Source organism: Pseudopodoces humilis, chromosome 2 (assembly GCF_049639895.1).
Source record: "Pseudopodoces humilis isolate 2021_Gansu_Grassland_sample_001 chromosome 2, ASM4963989v1, whole genome shotgun sequence".
Lineage (NCBI taxonomy): Eukaryota > Metazoa > Chordata > Aves > Passeriformes > Paridae > Pseudopodoces > Pseudopodoces humilis.
The window spans coordinates 95249370-95271012 of NC_142201.1; the positions used below are offsets into that span (position 1 = coordinate 95249370).

Genomic DNA, 21643 nt, shown 5'->3' on the forward strand with positions numbered 1-21643 from the left:
CGGTCTTTCACTAGCACTATGCTCTTGTACAGCCATGTTCTGACACAATTCAGGAGGGCAGTGTGTCTCCTTTCTTCACACAACATAAGTCTTTGAGCTTTAAGCAAAAATTAAAAAGCAGGTGTTGCTAGAACTATCCAGGCCAGAATCTGTCTGCATACTGAAAGGGAAATACTGAAGAGAAACCTGCAACACCTTCTTTCCCTGGAAAAAAAGGAAGTTTCTTGAAAGAGCAATTCATGGCATAGCTCAGTTTATTTGATGACAGAAATAACCATAACTTTATACATGTAACACTAAATAAAAACAGCAGAATGTACAAATCAAATTCATTATGTACAGGAATTCACTAGGAATACTTAATGAACGGACACTTCTCATTATCTTTATTTAAAAAAAAATCAAATACCAACTGCATATTTGCAGTCTGATTTTTGCAGAAGGGCAGTGAATGTCTTAAGTGCTGAAGTCCAAAGAAAACATAAGGCAACTCCACACAGATGGGAACAGCAAAGCCAAGAGTGACACTCCCTGCTTACCTCATGCCGTTCTGAAAAGGTAAGGCACAGCATGTTAGGAAAGGGGTGCCACAACATTCAGCTTTGACATTCCTTGCTGAATCTTGTTTAGAAAACAACCTTTTGTGATTAGTTTGGTTGGTGGTTGTTTTTAAACAGCAGATCACTGAGTCAGTACAAGCATTCTGACAGTGGATAAGAAGGCTCTGAAATTCAGATTCAGTTTTGCTTCTTCCATAGGTTGGGCCAATAAATAAATGCACCAAAGATTAAACTAAGGTGCTGGTAATAATCTTTTTTGTAAGGTAAAACACTAAATATACACATAATGTTCTAGCACTATTTACAGCTATTTTTCCTTGAACACTTCTTCACTTTAGTAATACATAATTACTTTTAGGATACAAAAAGTAAGTTTTCAAGTTTACCTAGTGCTCTTTTAAATCTTTTTCCATCATAATGGCAGTATTTTAATTTTAAGCAGGATGGCTATCTCCAGATCTTTTACCATACAAAAATTCAAGTTATAGCAAGCAGTATTTTTTTTTAATATTCATTTTAGTTTTACTCCATTTGGTAATTAGAAAATAATACAATTGTAAAGGGGTGCAGGATATATAAATAAGTACATTATTTCTCTGAAATAAGACCCTGACTTTTGAAATAGGCATCTACAAATTAATTTGAATCCAAGACAGGAACTCAAACATAAAAAATTTTCAACAACTGCTTATCTACAGAATTGCAAGGTATAAAAAGAACAGCCCATTCTGTAGCTTAGTAGACAGATATCCACATAGTTAAATAAGACGAAAAGTAGAAATACTAATTCAAATGAGGTGGTTACTTTGCCACAGGGTTTGCTGAAATTTCGTTCAGCGGATCTGTTTCACAAGTAGCAGAGTTATATGCATGTCACTTTATTTATGAAGTTTACCCTGCAATATTACAAGTTTCTCACTGCTTGGGTATCTTGCTACTGTCCAGGTTAGGAAACATGTGATACCACTATAGACTGAGAAGAATTTGAAGACTACAGCTGATTGTTCACATGCAAAGCACTTTCAGTTTCCTTGACAGACATGCTGCTTGCTTAAAAAAACCCACACAGCAGCAAAGGAACCCATACCTTGTTCAGATAAGCACGTGCCCTGTTTGTGGTATTAATCCAGGGACACGGAAACCTGGGCCAAGTACAGCTGTCATTCACACTTACTTGCAGGAGCACCAGTAAGGATTTTTCCAACAATGTGGTGTAACACCAGGTATCAACTGGCCCTAGGAGTATTTTTTTCAAGCAGCAGTAATATGGTCTTCTAGAGATTCTGGTAATTTTGAGACAAATTTAATTTTTACCCCATCCTAAGATTTTCGTATTTCTCTATCCTGATACTGTTGTGTGTCCTGCTTGGGAATTAGCAGGGCTCCATCTTTCAGTACAATACAAGATTAGTCTGTAACTAGCTGGACTTCCTCAGTTCCAAAAGAAGTATGCCATTAGATCTTTCTCCTTTGACAGTTTCTACACCAAATGTAAAGCAAAATTAGAAGCATCCATCAGCAGGCTGCCTGCTTTGGGTTCACACATCAGTGCTAGCAATAGCTTCCAAACAAACACAGAGTTAAACATGGCTGCGTGCAGAGTGCCGTGTCAACTTCTCCCTTACAAAATAAAAGGAATTTAATTTTCCAACTAGTTTCCCTGAGGTGGGCCATCCCCTGGTCAACTTAAATTCACAACCATCTTGGAGAATCACTTCCTTAGACTTCAGCAGATCACTGCCCATTATCTATAAAACATTTTACAGGATTTCGCTGAACCTGGGACCAGCTGCCCACACACCTGGAATTAAATTAAGTTCTTCAGAACTGGGATTCACTAACTACCAATGGTGCATTTGCTCAGAGAAAAAAGCTTCAGTTTTTCTGTATACCACATGAAGCACAAGCCTACGCAAAGCATTCCCAAGGGACCACGTCCCTTGCCTTGGGAGTAAACAGACAGAATCCAATATTGGTAATTTGGTCACAAACTTGATGAAATGCACATCAAAACAAACAAAAAAGCTACCAGTAGCTGTGCATTTCTAGTTTTTAGTGCAGCCTTTTTATGTTTTTTCTTTTTAATTTTTCAGAGTTACAGTATGATATCGCATACACAAAAACATTATTTTAACCTGTTGTTTTTGTTTGATTTTTTTTTTTTAAGATATAGCCAGTATAGAAATCTTAGCTTTCAAAGCCTTGGGCCACACTGGAGTATTGTACTTTTTCCCTCTAATGCATGGTGCAGTATTCTGTCATCACAACATTCAATACTGAGGATTAACCATTTGAAAACAGGCATCACTGAAAGCCTCAGAAAACCCATTAAATACTTGGCTCTTACAGATTATAGAACCGTACCCTCCTTGCTCTCTCATATACTAAATTGACTCTGTTGTTGTTACATGGGCCACTTCTACTTCTACAGTTTCAATGGCCTGTGCCACTTCAGCCATTTTCTGTCCTTGCTGTTGTGCCAGCACGTAATTTACCACCTGCATGATGCTTTGGTCAGAAAGGGTAGAGACCGACGTGCATTCCTCAGAAGCTGCAACTGCTTCGATGGCTTCGAGCGTCTCTCCTGTCACTACCACAGTCTCGCCCTCAGCGGCACCAAAGCTGATCTCGGTTTCTTGTTCCTGCATGTCTGACGCTAAGATGCTGATGGCGTGTTCCACCTGCGTGCCCTGGTTGTGAAACTGCAGAGTATCTTTTTCCAGCATGATTTTGCAGGGTATGTAGTCCCTGTGGAACTTGGTCATGTGCTTGCGCAGGGTGCGTGCGTCGATGTAGGCCTCGTTGCACACGGGGCACACGTAGGGCCGCTCCCCCGTGTGCGTCCGCACGTGGCGCTTCAGCGAGCGCGCGTCCGCCCAGGCCACGCCACACGTCAGGCACTCAAACGGCTTCACACCTGCACGGGGCAAAGCCAGCAGAGGTGACACAGCTCACAGAGAGCAGCAGCGACACAGAGAACAGCAGTGTGGAAGAACTGAGCAATACTGTCACGTTTGCCATGACAGAAAGAGATCCCGTTTACATTTCTGTGTAACAATACAATGCAAGCATAATGCATTCAGGGGCAAGAGTTTCCACAAGTGCCCACCCCAATCCAACACCTTACTTAAAAAAACTTCAAGATTCCTTTTAATGCAGTTTCCTCCTTATTTAAAGTGCATAATGCTTAATGGAATTCTGATCATTTTGATGCCTTTCTGAAGTCATGCTTTACTTCACAGAATTTGTCACATTTCTAGTCACCCTTGCTTCTGTAAATCCTTCTGCATACCTACAGCTTTACCCCTTCTCTTCCACACTGCATATGTTCAAATACAGCACCTGACATTTGAATGATCTTTTTTTCCCTCATAACATCTGAGTTCTGTGGTCTGTAATATTGAATGGGGCATGTGGGTGGTGACAAACACCATCTCACTACTGTATGACAGTTACTGTAGATTTAGGCTAGGTAACTACAAGAAGACACTTTCTCTGTTTAGAAACAAACAAAAAATCTCTATTTGAATACTTAGACAGCTGTCAGATTTACTCTTAGGAACTCTTTAAAAGGAGACATGCTTTAAAAAAATAAGGTGGGTTTTTCCCTGGGACAGGAAAATATATAGACTCCCAAAACAGCTGAAAGAACCAAATACTCAAAAATAAATTTCTTACTTTACATCTAACATGAAAGTGTTCACAATTATTTAACAAAAAATATAAAACGTTTTCATATTTTCCCCAAACATCATATAGTTTATCACTTGTCATAAATTAAGTTGATCAATTTCCAACATTCATCTTTTTTTTTTTTTTATTTTAAATTTAGGTCAATCATTCTGCTATTTTAAAAGTACTCTGTTAACAGTGTGCACCTCTGAAAACATGAAATAGTGCATCCAATTCTTTGTCAAATTTACCCCTCTTAACCACTTGTAAAAACACTCCTATTCAGGTTCTGAGGACAAACTGGCACAGTCCCTGTGTGTGACTGGAGTTTTAGGAAGATTCCAACAACTTCTGGGAGTCACTGGTAGCAAGTTACCAAACCAGGATTTGCACAGAATGGAGACTCTGTAAAAACCCCTCCATGTCTTGCCAAACAGACACACACAGACTCAAAGAAACAATTACCCCTTCAGCATTGTGTTTTTAGGGGTTGAGGGATGTAATGACTATTTGTGTTCTACATACCTTCATGGTTGTTCATGTGTCTCCTATATTCCCGGAGCTGTGTGAATTTTCTTCCACAGTGCTCACAAACTCGTTCCAGATTTTGCTTTGCTCTTCCTTTTTTACCATGTGTGGCTTTCTTTACATGTCTTCTGTACAAAGCTTTCTCATAAAATTCTTTTCCACATACATTACACCTAAAATGTGTTAAATGAGAAATCTATTAAAACCATTATTGTACACTTATGCTTTTTAAGCCAAAATCCACTTTAATTATGGTAGCCAAAGTTTAATGACAATATCATCTCATTTCCTTTTATCCACAGCCACAAAGCTTCCACTTACCCTCCTAGAGAAGTGAGATCATGTTTCTAACTTCACTGATTGTATTTATCCTCTTATGAATTCCCATCTTAGTTCAAGCACTGTGCCCCAGGTTAGCAGCTAACCCACACAATTTAAAGTCAGCCCTCCATCCTCAAGGACTCAAGACCCCAGTCACCATCAATGTATTGGTACTTTAAATGCAGACTAGGCAGTGGCTTGCTGACAGGCTGTGGATCTCTATAACCTCACTTTGATTAGTACGTTTCAGTTGTTAAATTAATTTCCTCTTACCTGTAAGGGTCTGTGACAGAATGAGACTTTACATGAGAATACCAGTCTTTCTTCCAGCTGTAACATTTTCCACAGAACTGACATTGAAATGGCTTCACACCTAAATGTTTATTCATGTGCTGCCGAAGATCCCGAGCTTCATAGAAACTCTTGTCACACCTGTAACAGCAAATGTTTTAGCATCCCCTACAAAAAGGGATTCAGGACTGATTTCAAAGGCACAGGGACCCTCTTCTTTAATGGCAACTGAAGACTGAGAACACCCATTGCATCATCAGTATTTATTTAAAGCACAATCCCATTCTAAATTAGGAAAAATGCAAAAGAACAGCACTTTATTTGAAAGCCTGGAATAAAACTTGAGGGCCTCTGAAACCCTTTTGTCTGCTAATGAGTAACTATATTCTTTCTGCAGCTTTAACAGTGATTAATCTAAGGCAAACCAACTGGGAGACATCAGAAATTTGTATTATACCATATGAATGTATGAGGAGAGCAACAGCTGCTTCTTCCCTTAACCAAGAGGACTGACACATAGACAACTGGAATTTGTTGGTTTTAATGCTCAAATGTAGGGAGTTTTAAGAAATTTAAAAAACCAAGTTGATAATCCTTCAAGAAAGCATCTGAAAGTAGTGATACCCATTCTTTAGGTTGCTGCTTGTACACATCTTAACCCAGGCTAACTTAAGGTTTTCCTTCACTTATACTTTGCTGTAGCAGCTCCTCTTGGTATGAAGACTAGAGTTTGGTCTAATCAAAAAAATGGTTTCTCCATTTGAAAGAAATTCTGCTGCTCATCTCTCTCTCTTCCTCATGTGACAACATACAGCTGCATGACTCAAGAAATGACAGAGCAATGCCAGCAAGCAAAGGCAGATGATTCAACTTCTATAGTATCAACCACTGGAGTGAGGGAATCTCAGAAGTCAGTATCCAGTGGAATCTGAAAATGAAAAAAGCTGCCATACAGGAACAAAGCATTTGATATTACATTGCCTGAATAATGGGCATTCTGGAAACAAAGAAAGTCTGCTTTTGAACGAGAAAAAAAAAACAAACAGGTAACAGTCCTTGAGCCACCCAAACAACCACCTCCCCCTCCTCCTTGTAGGCTGGAAAATCTGATTACTCCAGTACAAATAGGGTTCTTGGGGATCCTCAGTTCGCACATCCACATAAAAAAGTATCAGAAAGACACCTCAAGGGCTTAAGTGGGGTTGGCATTTGGTGCTCTCTCCTCAAGGACTGCGTATTTGGAAAAGCCATTAGAGAAGTAAAAACCTCAAGCAACCACCACCCTCTAACACTGTCACGCATTACTGCAATTTAATCAAACACATACTGCAAAACTTCCAGGAACATTTTCCTAAAATAACTCATGGTCAGCATTGCTTAACTGGGTCAGAAGTTCAGACTGAAGCCTGACAGGGAGGTTTCCATTCCAAGTCACCAAACTAAAAAACTGAAGTCTGGTTATTGCTTACTGAAGCTCTCTAAACCACGGGTGACAACATGAATTATATCCTTAGTAGAGACCTTCGCTGGAGAAGCAGCAAGGACTGTGTCTGTTTTGAAGAAGCTGGGGAGACAAAATATCTTTTCTGTCAAGGTGATCTCTTGCATCCATGGCCCTACTGCTTTGAGTAAAAAAAATTTTGCTTTATAAATATATTTCACCTTCCAAACTAAAATTGCCTTCCATAGTATGTTTCATGAAACAGTGTCTGTGTAACCTATTAGCTCTGTTCTTTATATTTTTAGAATTAATGCTTTTAGCATTAAAAATCATGAAATAAAAACACTGCTGACAGAACTAAGTTTTCATAATTTAGAAACTGTTATTTTTGCTATCATGCAGCAGCACCGAGATACTTTAACAATTCTTTAGATTACTGCTTTCTTTAAAACCTTCAGTTGATACAGGCAATCATAAATTGTACCACTCCTCGTAATATCTGACAAGGGACCTCACTGTGAGTTCCAAAATTAAACATTATTTGTCCTTCTGCAGGGCACTTGGAAGGAAAAAGTATCCATGTTTTGCTAATGCACTAAGAACACATTTTCCAGTTACAGTTTCTGCTTTGCTCAAGTCCACAATGCTGTCATTTAAATAATAATAAATGTCATTATTAATAAAATACATGCCATTTATTGCAATATTTGAGTGGTCATCTGTATTTTATAACCAAGAGAACTGCAACAGTCAGTGAGTCTCAGTTTGTGATGTTCCTGCAGAGCTGTTTGCTAAACACACCATGTTTTGGCAAACACTGCACTCAAGTGCAGGACACTGCAGACTCTACAGGATAGCTTCAAATCAAACTGAAATCAGTTATCACACTACCAGAGGGCAAAATCAGGCTGAAGGCTGGGCCTCTCACAACCTCACACTCTTATCTGCCCTACAAAAAAGCTCTATATCCACACAGCTATTGACTACAGCACCAGTTCCAGTGCAAAGTCATTAAAGAACAGCTGCATGAAACTAGAGCTAGGTAACAGCTTAAAACCAAGCCTTTGTCTCCAGCACATGCATTTAATAAAATGCATTTTTTTATTCTCATGCTTTGCAAGTCTTATCCCAGGCTAGTGGAACAGTTTTAGGCTGCAACAAGGAGCTGCTTTTAGTCTTGAAAATTACTAGGATCATTAATGTGAAGAAAAAAAGCCCACCAAAATCACCCATCACCTGACTTACTGAGTACACTGATATCCACGAACTTCAGGCTTTGGCTGATGTTTCTTTATGTGTTTACTGAGTCCTGATGCCCTGTGGAAAGCTTTTCCGCAGATGGAACAAAGATATTTGGATTCTCCTAGCAAAAACAAAACAAAATATGTTACCAATATAGGCCTCCATTTCTTTGGAGTGCTTTATGAGATGGATTTTTAATTCATATATAACTTTTTAAATTCATATTCATAACATAAATTTAATTGAATTCATACATAACTTAAGTAATCAGCACTACAAAGAGAAGTTTATTTAATTACACACTGATGGAATTTTTAAGTGTATTTTGTATGTGCTAATGTAGTAATATACAACGGGGGGAGTAGCAACTCTAATTTCATGTTTTTAAACATAGGTACATCACTGCAATTATGAATTAGTGAGGAAAAGTGAGCAGCCTAAAAAACTGCCCTCTTGTGATGAAAAACACAACTGCCTGTGTTTTTATGCATTATGCAACTTCTTCAGAAACACAGCATTGCTTATGGATTATTGCTTATATCTTGGATTTGTGGAAAAACACCTTAAAATAAAAGTTTCTGCTCCATTTTATCAACACAGGAGTGATGACTACTAATATAAATTCCTTAATTTCAGGAAAAAATTATCCTAACTGAATATCTCTCTCGATTCTGCCCAGCCCAAAAAAACAGAAACACAGACAACCTTTACAAATTACAATTTTAAAACTCTGCTTCTATTAAATTATTATATAGTCATCTTTCACATGCTAAGATCTTCCCAGACACTAGACTTTATAAAATGTCTGTATTAATACAGAAGATCTTGTAAAACTTATATGGAGATTCTGAGAGATTTAACTTAGCCTGTTTTCCTCTAAAAGGACAGGCTGGAAGATTAAGTGCACTGGAACATTCCAGCCTCTTGCCTATTTCATATTGAATTGACATGATACAGGCATTAAACATGTACATAAGGCCACAGGAACAGATAATTCCCTGTTCTTGTATAGAACATTTGTATAATAATACTAAACTACGGTAAAACAGCTCCAGATGACTACTAAAATGACTACTTACTTCTATCTCAGCTGCCTCACCAGAAGAAAAAAAAGAAACTACTTTTTTTTTTATCCTTTGACATTGAAGAACAACGTTTAAGTTCAGCAGCATACAAAAGCCAAGCAAAGGAAAAGGATTTCCTTTCTCATCACTTACCTGTATGAATGCTCATGTGTTCCTGAAGACTTCTTTTTGTGACAAAAGACTTCTCACACAAGTCACACTTGAACTGTTTCTGTACTTCATGGAGAGCTAAGTGCATTTTTAATCCATGCTTATATGTAAAGGTCTTTCCACAAACCTAAAAAAATCCGTATGTGGTGGAATAGGACAAATAAAACTTATTATGTAATAGGTGTTTAACTTCAAACAGAACAAAACCTCCTGTATTTCTTGGAAAGTAGGATGGCCAAGCCTGTGATTTTGCACCAGTCACAGAACAAGTCTTTTAAAAAAAAAAAGAATAATAGAAGGAAGACATTCTTCTAGACACAAGAATATGAACTTGCACAACTCAATTCTAGTTTTCTCTCTTCTGGACTGCAAGCAATTTCATCATGAATGTTACACTAGTTTTCCCTATTGTGAAGTGACCAAGATTAACATAAATTTTAGGGCAGAGCATCAATAACAAAATATTGGTAATAGAGAACATTACTAATCTGATTAGAGAGCAAAAGGACTTTACCTTGCATGCATGGGGTTTGACACCTGTATGTTTAAGCATATGTATTCTGAGAGAATAGAGCTTAGGCAGAGTTCTCCCACATATGTCACACACAAATTCCCGCTTGGTTCTCCCTTTCACTGAGGACACGCCTGTCCCCTCAGCACCCGGAGCTGCAGCGCTGGCTTCTGTCTTCCGCGTGTGCCGCACCAGATGGGCCCGCAGGGAGGCACCGTATTGGAATTCTTTCTTACACAACTGGGACAGAAAATATTACAACTTTACTTTGCATGCAACACTCAGAATTACTTAAAAAAAACCAAAGTAATCAAATGTTTTAAGTACAGTAACATGGTGAGTTAAATCTATAACCCAACTCCAACAGCCATGCTGTCTGAGGCTAATGAATAGTTGTAAATTTTTATTTTATGGCTACTGACAGAACCACTGATCACTTCCCAGCGAGACTAACTTCCAGACTAGACTGAACACAAATTTACTGGTAGGGTTAAAAGCAAATCCCATCCTAGCACTGTCTTGAGCAGCAAGTCACACACGACTGTCAGGCCAAGTGGCTGCACTCCATTCTACCTCATCCCATCAGACCTAGGCTGTATCCAACTCTGAAATCCGTAAGGAAAATAAATGTATGTACCAAAAAAGGCAATGAAAAATAATTACTAATATAATTACTGACTTAATTTTCGTAAGGAGGAGGGTTTACACAGAAATAAAATCCCAACCCCTCAACTTACCGGGCATTTATATTCTTTCGATCTTTCATGTTTCAGTGTGTGCATTATAAGTGCATAGCGCCGATGGAACACCATTCCACAGTCAGTGCATTTGTGCTGAGCTTCCACTTCGTTGTTTTCCGTGGTCTCTCTTTTGGGCTGTTTCATTTTTTTCCCTCTTTGTACCAGCTTCATGGCAACCTAAGTTGGAAAAACAGAACTTCTGAATGAATTTTACTGCACTGTACTTCATGCCTTGTCTGAAAGTTTGTATTAAAAGCCAATGTTCTGTGTTATTGTAATACCTCTTAATTTTGCTCAGCTGACTTAGTTGCTCAAAAGTTACCTTGTTTCAGTTCACTTCAAAATTACAGATCTCAAGGTGAGTAAAGAATTGTATTTTTTCAAAAGTATAAACTTATTATGATGATGGTCACAGAGTGATTTACCAGTTCAGGGATAACTCTTCAGCCCTGAATAACTGCCTAAGTGACAGCTATGGAATCAAAAAAAATCACAGAGTACTGCCAGTACAGTTCAGAACATTTCAGCTTTCCTAGAGATTTTTCATCTAGGAATAAGGCACTAGTGAGTTTTTATTAGGTGGTACTGGCAGTACTATGTGGAGCTGATAATCTCATCTTCCTTTGTAGAAACTTGCTGCCAAATTCTTTAAAAGCCAAATTCTAAGTGATCAGCTTGAAATGTCCGTATTAGGTCTGTCCCCTTTGGGTTCCTGAGAATAAGGTAAGGGAAGGAAGTACAAGCATCCCCATTTCTTCATCCTACTCCCAACATCATCCTTCTCCCAGCAAGTGAGTTATCTAGCAGTTTTTTAAAACATGCCAGCCCTTCCATGCCTCTGAAAACCAAACTGAAACTTGACACAGGCAAAACTTTTCAACGTATTTTTTTTTAATTTTCCTGTTGCTCTGAAAACTTACACAAACTTGGCTAAATTGCAAAGCCACAAAAATAATTCTGTTCAGTACCCGATTAGTACGAGCTAGGAAGATAATTCCTACAAAGCACACCTCAGCCCCAATATCTCCACGCTAGGTTCAAGTACTGTAATTTAAATCAACAGCAATTTCCTGCAATCTTGTTATTCTTCCAGCATCAAAACTGGGAACTCAGGAGAGCTTCTCCTTCCCAAAGCTTGTATGACATCCCATGCCATAGGGGAGTTGAGGGATGCACAAGACAAAACACTAAAAACTACAAAACAAGTTAGAAAAGCAGAAACCTATTCCTGAGTCCAATCCTGAGCAATCACCTAAACCAGTTTCTTTTTTCCATAGGTCTGTGGACTTCATCTGTCAAGGAGCTGGATTTAAAAACTGCAAAATACCTTAACAGGAACTATTCCCAAAAATAAGTATTCCCCTTTCCAAAACAGAACAAAACTTTGGTGGTCTCCAACCAGTATAAATAGGTTACTCAAGTATTTTGATTGTGCTAGATTTAGCATCTGGGCTTTAAGCTGTCCATCTGTAAAAAAACTAATGCTACAGTTTCTATTTACCAGGGATTTGTAATGATAACAAACTACTGTCCTGCATGTGGGACTGGTGGCTCTAACATGCAAAACTCTCAGGATTCCTCTGGAAATTAACAGTTCTTCAGAAGACTTTGCCAATATACAGTGAAGTGCACTTTGTCACAAACTAAATGCATGAATGTTCAGTGAGATGATTGCCAACTATCTGTGGGGACTGAAAGAGGAAAGGCTCTCAAAGGGGAAAGAGTAGCAAGACCTTTTCATTAAAAAAAAAAAAAAAAAAAGAAAAAAGAAAAAGTAAGTAACTGGAACTAGTTCAATTATCAAACATTTAGTATGTTCAGGCACTAGTTTTTAACACCAGTGTCCTTTGATTCTTTCTCTTAACTGACCCCCATCAGAAAGTATCAGGAATGCATTATTGTGACTCATGATTACGTCTTAAGATCTACACGGGATGTAAAATTTTTCATTCCCAATACTGCTGTCAAGTCTGAACAAATGTAGGATTTCACTTCTCTAATAGACAAATGTATGTATCTATAACTGTCTTACACATTAGCTGGCTCAGAATTATATTCACAGATTCAGAATTTTGGGGAGATGATACAACTTCTGTCCAACCATATGAAGTTGTGAGAAGAGACTCAATATAGACTCTGGCCACTGAGCATTGTAAGGACCCTCATCATGGAAGGAATACTTTGATGCCAAATCAATGCTTTTGGGATTTTGTTTGCACAGCTTTCACAGCTTAAAAATTACTCTGGCAACTACAGGCCTAATGACAGACAGAATACCTGCTGCACTGCAGACTTAGGATTTGTCTTTCTATTCTGTAGTTTTTTTTCAATTCCTTTATGCAGCCTGATGTATCCCCCCTCACTGACTGAACGCTGGCGAAGCTTGCTTTTGTAAGTATCATCTTGACTGGAAGCGAGGCTTTCCAGCTGGGAAACTGAGCTGTTCTGCTCATTATTTTGCTTGAGTGTCTCTGAGGAGTCTTCAGAAGCAGAGTCCACATGTGCTTTATCACTTTGATTTTGAACTGTCTCAGTTTGCCTTTGACTCTGTGTGTCCATGGCTTCCACAGCTGATGGGTCAGAGGTGAATGTGTTGCAGAGGCTGTTTGAAATGCTCTCCACCAGCTGGATCTTGACACAATTTTCAGTTGTTTCACACCGTTCCACAGGTTTGGAAGGATCACCCGCAGTGGCCTCCAGAGGCTCTGGGTGCAGGGGGTCAGGCTGGGGTGCTGCTGCCTCCTCTGTCCCAGCAGAGGAAGGAGCTCCATTCACAGCTATTGGCACTTCACCGGCTGTGAGTTTAGGCTGCTCAACACCATCCACGGGCTGCACCTCCACTTCAGCCTGCTCTGCTAGGTTTTGTGTTGACTCTACTGTTTGAATATCTCCCTTTTGGTACACTGTAATTTGTTTCTCTTCCATCTGTTTGTGCACATTCTCACAGATTTCAAGGACCTCTGACATGAAGAGATGCCGGGCGAGCATGGCAACTTCTGCCATACTACAGAAGTCAAAGGTTAATTCTGAAGTATAAGCAAATTCCAATAAAGGCAGGAAACTGGACTTGCAGAAACCTATCAGGAATAAAACAAGATGTTTTAGAGCAAATAATGATGACCTGAAATTACACCAAATACCCCATGATGAATACAACAGTTCACCTTTGATACACTTAAGTCTGAAATTTAGAGCAAGACACACTTGGAAATAACGAGTCCATCAATGGGACACAGTTAATTGTCATTTACACTACTGATTCCTCCTCATGTAGTTTCTATGTGTGGGTAAGCTCAGACAACTTTTCCAACGACTAAGTAGAACTTAGGTAGTTTCACAGTAAAATTCTTTGAGGAATACTTCAAGATGCTGGGAGAGCCACAGTACTTATGGAGCAGATTAATTGAACCAAAGTCTTTCTGGATCTGCTACATTCAGAAAGTACTCAGAAGTACTTCAGAAGGTCTTAAGTAACAAGTGATGTGGTAGAAAAATAAGAGAGTAGCTATTGAAAACAAAGATATGGATAAATGGATAGAAATGCTTAAATAAAAAAGTCTGGTATAATTTTCCACAGTTGCATAAATAATAAATCAAATATTTAATGTGGAAAACCTTCTGGACCATCCAATTAGAAAATTATTGTTCACACATGCCTATTATTCATGCAGAGACAGTTAATAAATGAGAAACCAGTGCAGAAGGCATATGTTCTATATGCTATTCCTCATCACTACAAAGCTATTTTTAGAACATTTATTTTAGAACTGTCTCCTGTCTTTCATGTACCAGGTCTGAGAAATAAGCAGACATGTATAGTTCTGCTACACAGAACTAAGAAGCAATTTAGCATTTGTTAAGCTGAACAACTCTCCAAGCAGCTTGTCAACATCCCTGCTTGATGTATTCAAGTATTTGATTTTGCTTCCTTTTTAACTTTTGTAACTAATCCAAGGAGGAAACATGCCTAAGCAAGGTAAAAATCCAGCAAAAGCTTCTCAGAATTTTAAGATTAAATACCGCAGTCCATGGAAAATCAGATTAGGCAAAATCAGAGTGATCACTTTTGCATTACGATCCACACAAAATACTTTTAGAGTAAAAGAGAAAAAAAGCAGGATTAAAATTCGGTTGTCTTCAACACTCAAAAAAGATTGAATTAAATACTGTACACCTTACTTAGAATAGAATATTATGATTTCTAGCTTTGAAACCCACAGCAATTCACCTGACAGATCCACTACAGCTTCATGACTAGTGACAGCTCCCTTTTCAATGAAGAGCTCTCGGAAGTACTCGCTGTTGGCTGCCAAGACAGATTTGTGAGCTTTGTACTCCTCTCCTTCAATCAGCAAAGTCACATCACAGAACTGATTGGAAAGCCTCTGCTGATTCAGTTGGTTTAAGACTGACAGACAATGTTTGGAAGATGACTGCTTCACAAGGCCCTTACTGTCAACCTGTCATAAACAACATTTGAGAACTTCATTACATTTAGATTGTGCCTTTGTAAGCATTCACACTGAAACACAGAAAGGATTATTTTCTGCAACCATACAATCAGTTCAAGCCTGTAGAATACAGAGCTTAACTTTACTATTGTTTTCTTTCATTAAGTTTCACCCTCCCTCCAAACACAATTAAAACAGACTGGAAAAATGGGAAGACACATTCAAACAGCTCTTTGACTGTATTTTTGTATGCTACAGTCTGAAAATGTTTCCAAATTCAAAAGTCTTTATGTGCATGTGAGCCTGCAGTTATAAACAAGAATTTTATATATCTTACAGCATCATTTATTAAGGAAAAGATATAGAGCCCATAAGAATCTTATATGTGATGTTTTACTACTGGCAATTTTGCCATTCACTTTATCTTAGATTCTATATGCTTAATATATAGGGTGATTTTATTTCCCAGCAATGATGTTCCATAATTAATTTCATGACATATATACCAGTATGCCATTTCTACATATTCAGTATCTTTGGCAAAATTTGTAGTCTTAGTGTTACAAGATTATCACAAGGGAAAAGAAGTACATGACCAAGAATGCAGCAACAGAAAATGCAAATCCATTCAGATGTAAACAATGATACTTACAAACACAAGCTCGTGCTTTGCTATTGGCTTCTTCTTCACAGGCTTTGGGGATGCAGCTGGGATTGATGCTGTGTTACTCAATTCATCATCTGTTTCATTACTGTCCTCATGAGATTTTGCATCCAGTCCTAGCTCCTCCAGCATTTCAGAAGGATCTGAGAGAGATCTAGAGCGATCTAGCTTTTCCTGGCACTTGCTGCATTCTTTAATGTAATCTTTAACCTGCTTAAGAATACCTAAGAAAAATTAATGAAGCTTGATTAGGCTTCTAATCTTGATTCAGTTTAATATGAACAAATAACTAAGTATGTAGATGATTAGCAAAACATTGATAATAATCAAAAATATTACATACTAACCAAGAAAAATAAAGTCAGTCACCTACACTCTCCCTCTCTGATGCATTATTACTAATTCTGATTCTCTCACACCACTGTGTGATATTCCATGTCACCAATGCTAATTTGAGATAGAACACTTAGAACGTCACTACATCAAGCAAACTCTCACAGAAAGATTATTAAGGCTAAAAAAAATATTGGTATTTAGAGATTTAGTCTCATAATCCCAAGGTAATGATGGATGTAATGTAATTCTGCATTTAGCCCACACAAATTGCTTGTGACTCCTGAAGAGGACAAGAATTGGAAGGCTCACTTAAGAGCTTTTGCAAAATTTGCATCAACTGTGCTATATGCAATGACACTGATATGTCTTATTAACACTGATTTAAATCAATTGCCTATGATTTTTTGGAATTTAAATAAATCAATTTCCCACCAAGACTTTAACGAGTGGAACCAAATGTAAGTGACAGGATCCACGAATATAGCCTGAAGTTGTGCCAGGGGAGATTAAGGTTGGACATCAGGAAAAGGTTCTTCCCCCAGAAGTTGACTGGGCACTGGAAGGGGCTCCTCAGGGAAGCAGGAGCTCCTCACAGCATCAAGCTTGAAAGATTTCAGGAAGTGTTTGGATAATGCTCTCAGGGATGACCTTTGTGACTTTTGGGGATAGTCCTGTGAAGGGCCAGGAGCTGTATTCAATGACCCTTTTGGGTCCCTTCCAACCCAGCACATTTTGAGATTCTGTAAATAATTTCAGATACTCAATATGTCCTAAGCCCAGGGTCCTCTTCTAGACACCAAGGCATTTTCCATGCATGGCTTTCAGTCCAAATTAATTTTCTTCACTAGGACAATAAAAAAGCATATATTGCAGCTGGGCCTCTATGGTTTAAAACCCAGCACAACTCAAAAGCTTTGCTAACACAGACTTAGACTTGCTTGCTCACATAACCTCAGAGTATGACTTGCACTATTATTACATACATATCTCTGTAAGGATCAGGAAAAGAGACTTAAGGCAACCTAAGAAATTCATGCCCATTTCAACACTTGTAAATCTCCTTGATTTCATCTGAAATCAGACAGGTCTCTGGCCTGCAAATCACACCTCTTAAACCCTTCCTTGCCCCTGAGCCATTCTCCAGTCCATCGCCTTGCAGTTACAGAACAAACACACACCAGGCTGATGTCCATCTCAGGATGACAGCTGGGCCAAAGCTGCTGTCCACTACCAGCCAAAGAGTACTGCAATGGCAGGGAAAACAGTTTTGAAGGAGACACATGTAAGAAACGTAATATTTGAACTGAAAGAATGGAATGGATTTTATTATTCTCAGTGCAAGAGAAGTAAGAGGACATAGGGTGTGCAAATAAAGGTGACCAAGAAGATTATAAGAATACAGAATGTCCTCTCCTGACAGGAGCTACACTGTGGCCTGTGGAGAAAGCTTCCAGCACAGGATGAGAGTAGATACCAGACTAGAACAATGCTGGGCAGACAATGAGAATGCAGATAAAAGCAAGGAAACCACCATCCAGAATGGGTATATCAGCTTTGAGATGCCAAATCCTTTTTCACATGAAAAGATCTTTAAGTCAATGAGATCTGGACTGGAGGGATCAGCTGAGCAAAGTCCCTCCAACTGAAAATAGGGAAAACTAAAGCCAAAATTACAGACTTGCTGATGGATGAAGAAAGCAGAACAAGAGAAGCAATACAGACACACACTGGGCCTTTGGCAAGTGAAAAGCAGGCAATTTGTTTAATGGATATCTAGAGCTAAAAGTAGAACACCAAATCCAAAGGGAACAAGATATCAAATCATTTCCTCAGCCAAAAGAAAGTCACAGTTGGGAATTACTGCTGTTCAAGCACCTTCTAACAGCTGTGATATCACTCAGGACCCAGCTGACAATTAGTCTGGTCTTTTCAGCTCCTCATTGCAAGAAAGAGACAAATACAACGAGTGTCAGGACTGCCAACCACCACTGGCAGCTGTAGTACTTTAACATGAACACCATCACATGAATTAATGAGGTCAAAAACTAACCTGGGTCACCTGGAATGGATTATCACTCTATCCCAAGGGCACAGTTGAGATGTCACTGTCTTACCTGGGCTATGTGCAAGACCTGGAGGGGACAGCTGCACTCCGTGTTTCCATATATTCAAGGTACCACCACCAGATAAGAAGCCCAGGACAATTTGCTGACCAAGATGTAGTGTGCAGAGTGAGCCCTGCCTCTCGGGGTGTGACACAATGTCACTGCCCACAGACCACGTGCTTCGAGGTGGCGTTTAAAGGCGCTGGTCACTCAGCAAATGACAGTCCCCTCCTGCTCTCGCCAGGGAGGGCATACGGACATCCCTTCAGTACAAGGGAGACGCCTAACTCCTGGAGCGGGTACAGCGGAGGGCAACAAAGATAATTAAAGGGCTGAATCGTCTCTTTTACAAGGAAAGGCTGAGAGAACTGGGCTCGGTCAGCCTTGAGACGAGACGACTGAGAGGGGACCCCGTTAACGTGTATAAGTATCTAAACAGAGGGTGCCGCGAGCATGGAGCAAGGTGCCGGTGGTGTCAAGCAATAACGCCAGAGGCAACGAGCAGAAAGCGATGCAGGGAAGGTTCCACGTGAACACGGGGAAAGATGGTAAAGGTGACTGTGCACAAGGTACAGGCTGCCCCGAGAGCCCGTGGAGTCTCCATCAGCGGAGATGTTCAAGAACCGTCTGGACGCAGTCCTGTGCCATGCGCTCTGGGATGACCCTGGGACCCATTGCGGTCCCTTCCAGCCGCGCTCCTGTGGCTCCGTGCCCCAGCCCCCGCCCTTGGCGCTCACCTCTCCACCAGTATTTCTGCGAGAGCCCCTGCCAGGTCTGCAGGCGGGTGCGGTGCGCGCCGTCGGGCGCCAGGTGCGCGGCGCGGATGAGGCGGGCGCGGCGCTCGGCCTGCAGCACCACCTCCAGCTCGGCGAAGCGCTGCTGGTCTCGCTGCCGCCGCTGGTAATACAGGGTGCCGCCGCGCACCACGTAGCAGGCGGCGGCCTTGCGGATCTTCCGCTTGGCGTTGCCCTCCGTGCCCGGCGCGTACGGCTCCCGCTCGTTCGTCAGGTACCGCAGGATGGCCAGGTAACTCTCCTCGCTGGACATCGCGCGGCAGGGGCACGGGAGCCGCCCCCGCGCCCTCAGAGCCGCGCCGGGGCTGCGGGGGAGCCTCCCGGGATAAGGGGAGGGGGGTCGGGATCGTCCCCGGCCCGGCGGGAGCCGCGCCCGGGGGGGAACTGGAGTGTCGCGGCCCGCGGCGGCAGGAGGGAGGGAGAAGCTCGGGCAGCAGCGGCGGCGGAAAGACAAAATGGCTGCTGCACAAGCGGAAGTGAGGTGGAGCCGCGCGCGCGCAGGAGGCGCCGGGAAGGGGCGGGGGCGCGGGGAAGCACGCGCGGGAGCGGCTCCGCCATCTTGGAGCCTGGCAGAGGCGGGCGCGGGTGCAAGGCCGGGGCCGCCATGGGGGAGCCGGGCAGAGCCGGCTGCGGGGCTGGGGGCGTTCCCGGGGGAATCCTTGTGCACCCCCGGCTCCGAAACGAGCGGCTGCTGCTCCAGAAGTGCCTCGGGGGCAAAAGCTGCGAGCAGAGTAGCGGGGTCGTTCGTGCCGACCAGGAGCCGCAGCCGTGCCTCGGGGCGCTTGGTGCCCGCTTTTATTTGTAAAGTTTAATTTGTAAGAGGCCAGGAAGAAAATCCTTTAGATGTCAACTGCGCGTTTTACTTGTCCGAGCTCTGCGGTGTTTTTTTCACCCGCAACAGAGCCATGCGAGGCAAGAGCCGCGGGATGTCGCGCCCAAGGAAAGCGCATCCCTTCCCCTGCGCTCGGTACCTGCAGGACCTGGAGCACAAATACCCACCAGAGCGAGACCGGCCAAAGGCGCTATTTATATAGAAAAAGGGTTCTGTATTTAGCTTTTCGGTTTATTTTATTTTAACAGTGGCAGTGGTCGAATATTGGAAAAAGTGGCCCTAGGCGGTTGTGGAATCTCTGTCCTTGGAGCTGCGTTCAAGACTCGGCTGGATACTAAGCAATCTCATCTAAACAGACACGCTTTGAACAGGGAGTTGGAGTGGATGTCCTCTGGAGGTCCTTTTAAACCCCAATTATTTTGTGGGTCTGTGACAAACTTAGGCGCTCAATTTTTTCTGACAAATACTTGATAGTGGATCAATTATGTTGCATTAAGTAAACACAACGGCTTATATTAATTTCCATGATAATTCATTGTATTACATCTGTGTTTGAGTTGAATAGCATGCTGGTACACCAGGGTAAGGCCCTGCTCTGGAACAGCCTGCCTCACTCGAGGCATAGCTTGTGAGAGGAGTAACCTGATGGCCTGTTATTCTTTACTTCTTCTCACTGTATAAGAACTCAGGAATAAACATAAAGAGTAATTGTAAAACATTTCTGTGTACCACTGCAGTGACACCAGGCAGCCAAAGCCTGCAAGCTTCAAAGCATTAACAAATACTAACTTATTAGTCATATCTGCCAATCAGTTTCTAGATTTATCATTAATGGTATTTTAAGCAGATGGTAGAAGTTCATACTGATTTTCAGCTTCATAGCTGAAAACATTCACAAGAACACATCTGGGATGCCAGGGGCCTCATAACAATACACTGATGTGACTTTCATAATCACCACTAGCACGGGTAATTTTCAGAGGTGTTTACAGCCTTCAGTTTTAAATGATTAAAAAAATCCTTTCCCTGCTAACTACAGGCCATTTTTCTTCCTTTCTTTTCCCCTCGTTTCTGGCTCCTTCACTTTGAAATGTGTTAAACCAGTTTAAAAGCCTTCAATTTCACTCTAAACGTGCGTAGCACTGGCTTCTTTTGGTTTGTTTTAATAGCAAAAAGCAGAATTATTTGAAAGATCATGGTGCAAATTCCATTATTATTATCAAGCCGGACCTTTTTTAAATGGGTTGTAGCCTTCATCCAGACCCATATCTATTTTACTAAAACCCAAACAAGGTGTAAGTATAGCCTATAACCCAAGTGCCCATTACAGCTATTGTTTTTGAAGCCCAGGACTGCAGGAAGTTGAAACACAGCTGTCTTCTTGACTGATGTAAGATAACAAACTAAGTTCTCAAAGTATCAAGAGAAAAGTAATTGATCCAGAAAATAGTGAAGCTTTGGTTTCTGTTTTGGTTGTAGTCAGGATGTTGCTTTGCCAAGGCTATTGCTGTCCAGCAAAACTGGCAAAGTTTGGGCACACTGTCAGCACAGTGTAGTTACTTAGGCAGACAGAAGAATGCCCATGAGGAATTTCAATCCCTGCACTAAGGGAGCCCCTAACTGCATTCAGCAAGTTAAATATGAACCTTAATTGAGTTTTAACTGTGTAACACCAGCTGTATTTGAAACTCAGTCTTCACAGGCTTCCTTTACCTCACAAGAGCTTCCAGCAATTCATCATTTTGTAACTTCCTGACCCAGAAGTTGCATCTGAATCTTTGTGTTTAAGAGCCATGCAGTCTGTGAAACCATCCATTCATTCCCCTTTTTTTCGTATTTTCCTTATTTGATTCCCTCTATCTTGCTACATGCTCTCCACAACACAGGACCTTTTTAAGTGATTGATGGATGGCATTGCTT

General features: G+C 40.9%; 1 protein-coding gene across 2 annotated transcripts; it reads right to left on the bottom strand.

The window, feature by feature from the left end:
- Window positions 1-236: 236 nt before the first annotated feature.
- On the bottom strand, window positions 237-19326 carry ZBTB11 (zinc finger and BTB domain containing 11). Of its 2 annotated transcripts, none has more exons than XM_005524045.3 (11): window positions 18835-19326; window positions 15645-15880; window positions 14770-15001; window positions 12819-13618; window positions 10539-10718; window positions 9805-10041; window positions 9273-9417; window positions 8059-8176; window positions 5355-5513; window positions 4758-4933; window positions 237-3477 (listed from the first exon to the last, which is right to left on the bottom strand). In XM_005524045.3, the coding sequence occupies exons 1-11, from the start codon at window positions 19142-19144 to the stop codon at window positions 2945-2947; spliced, it is 3126 nt and encodes a 1041-aa protein (XP_005524102.1). In that variant the 5' UTR covers window positions 19145-19326; the 3' UTR covers window positions 237-2944. The 2 variants fall into 2 exon arrangements, with proteins under 2 accessions (XP_005524102.1, XP_087907990.1); XM_088051864.1 differs by having other exon boundaries at window positions 18107-18947.
- Between the last annotated feature and the right edge of the window lie 2317 nt (window positions 19327-21643).

Excerpts from the sequence above, each read along its gene's own strand:
- ZBTB11 (XM_005524045.3), bottom strand. The coding sequence starts at position 19,144 with ATGTCCAGCGAGGAGAGTTACCTGGCCATCCTGCGGTACCTGACGAAC. Across the intron at positions 13,619-14,769 it reads AGCTGTAGTGGATCTGTCAG|GTTTCTGCAAGTCCAGTTTC; the intron begins GTGAATTGCTGT and ends TATTCCTGATAG. Across the intron at positions 5,514-8,058 it reads CGTGGATATCAGTGTACTCA|GTGTGACAAGAGTTTCTATG; the intron begins GTAAGTCAGGTG and ends TTGCTGTTACAG.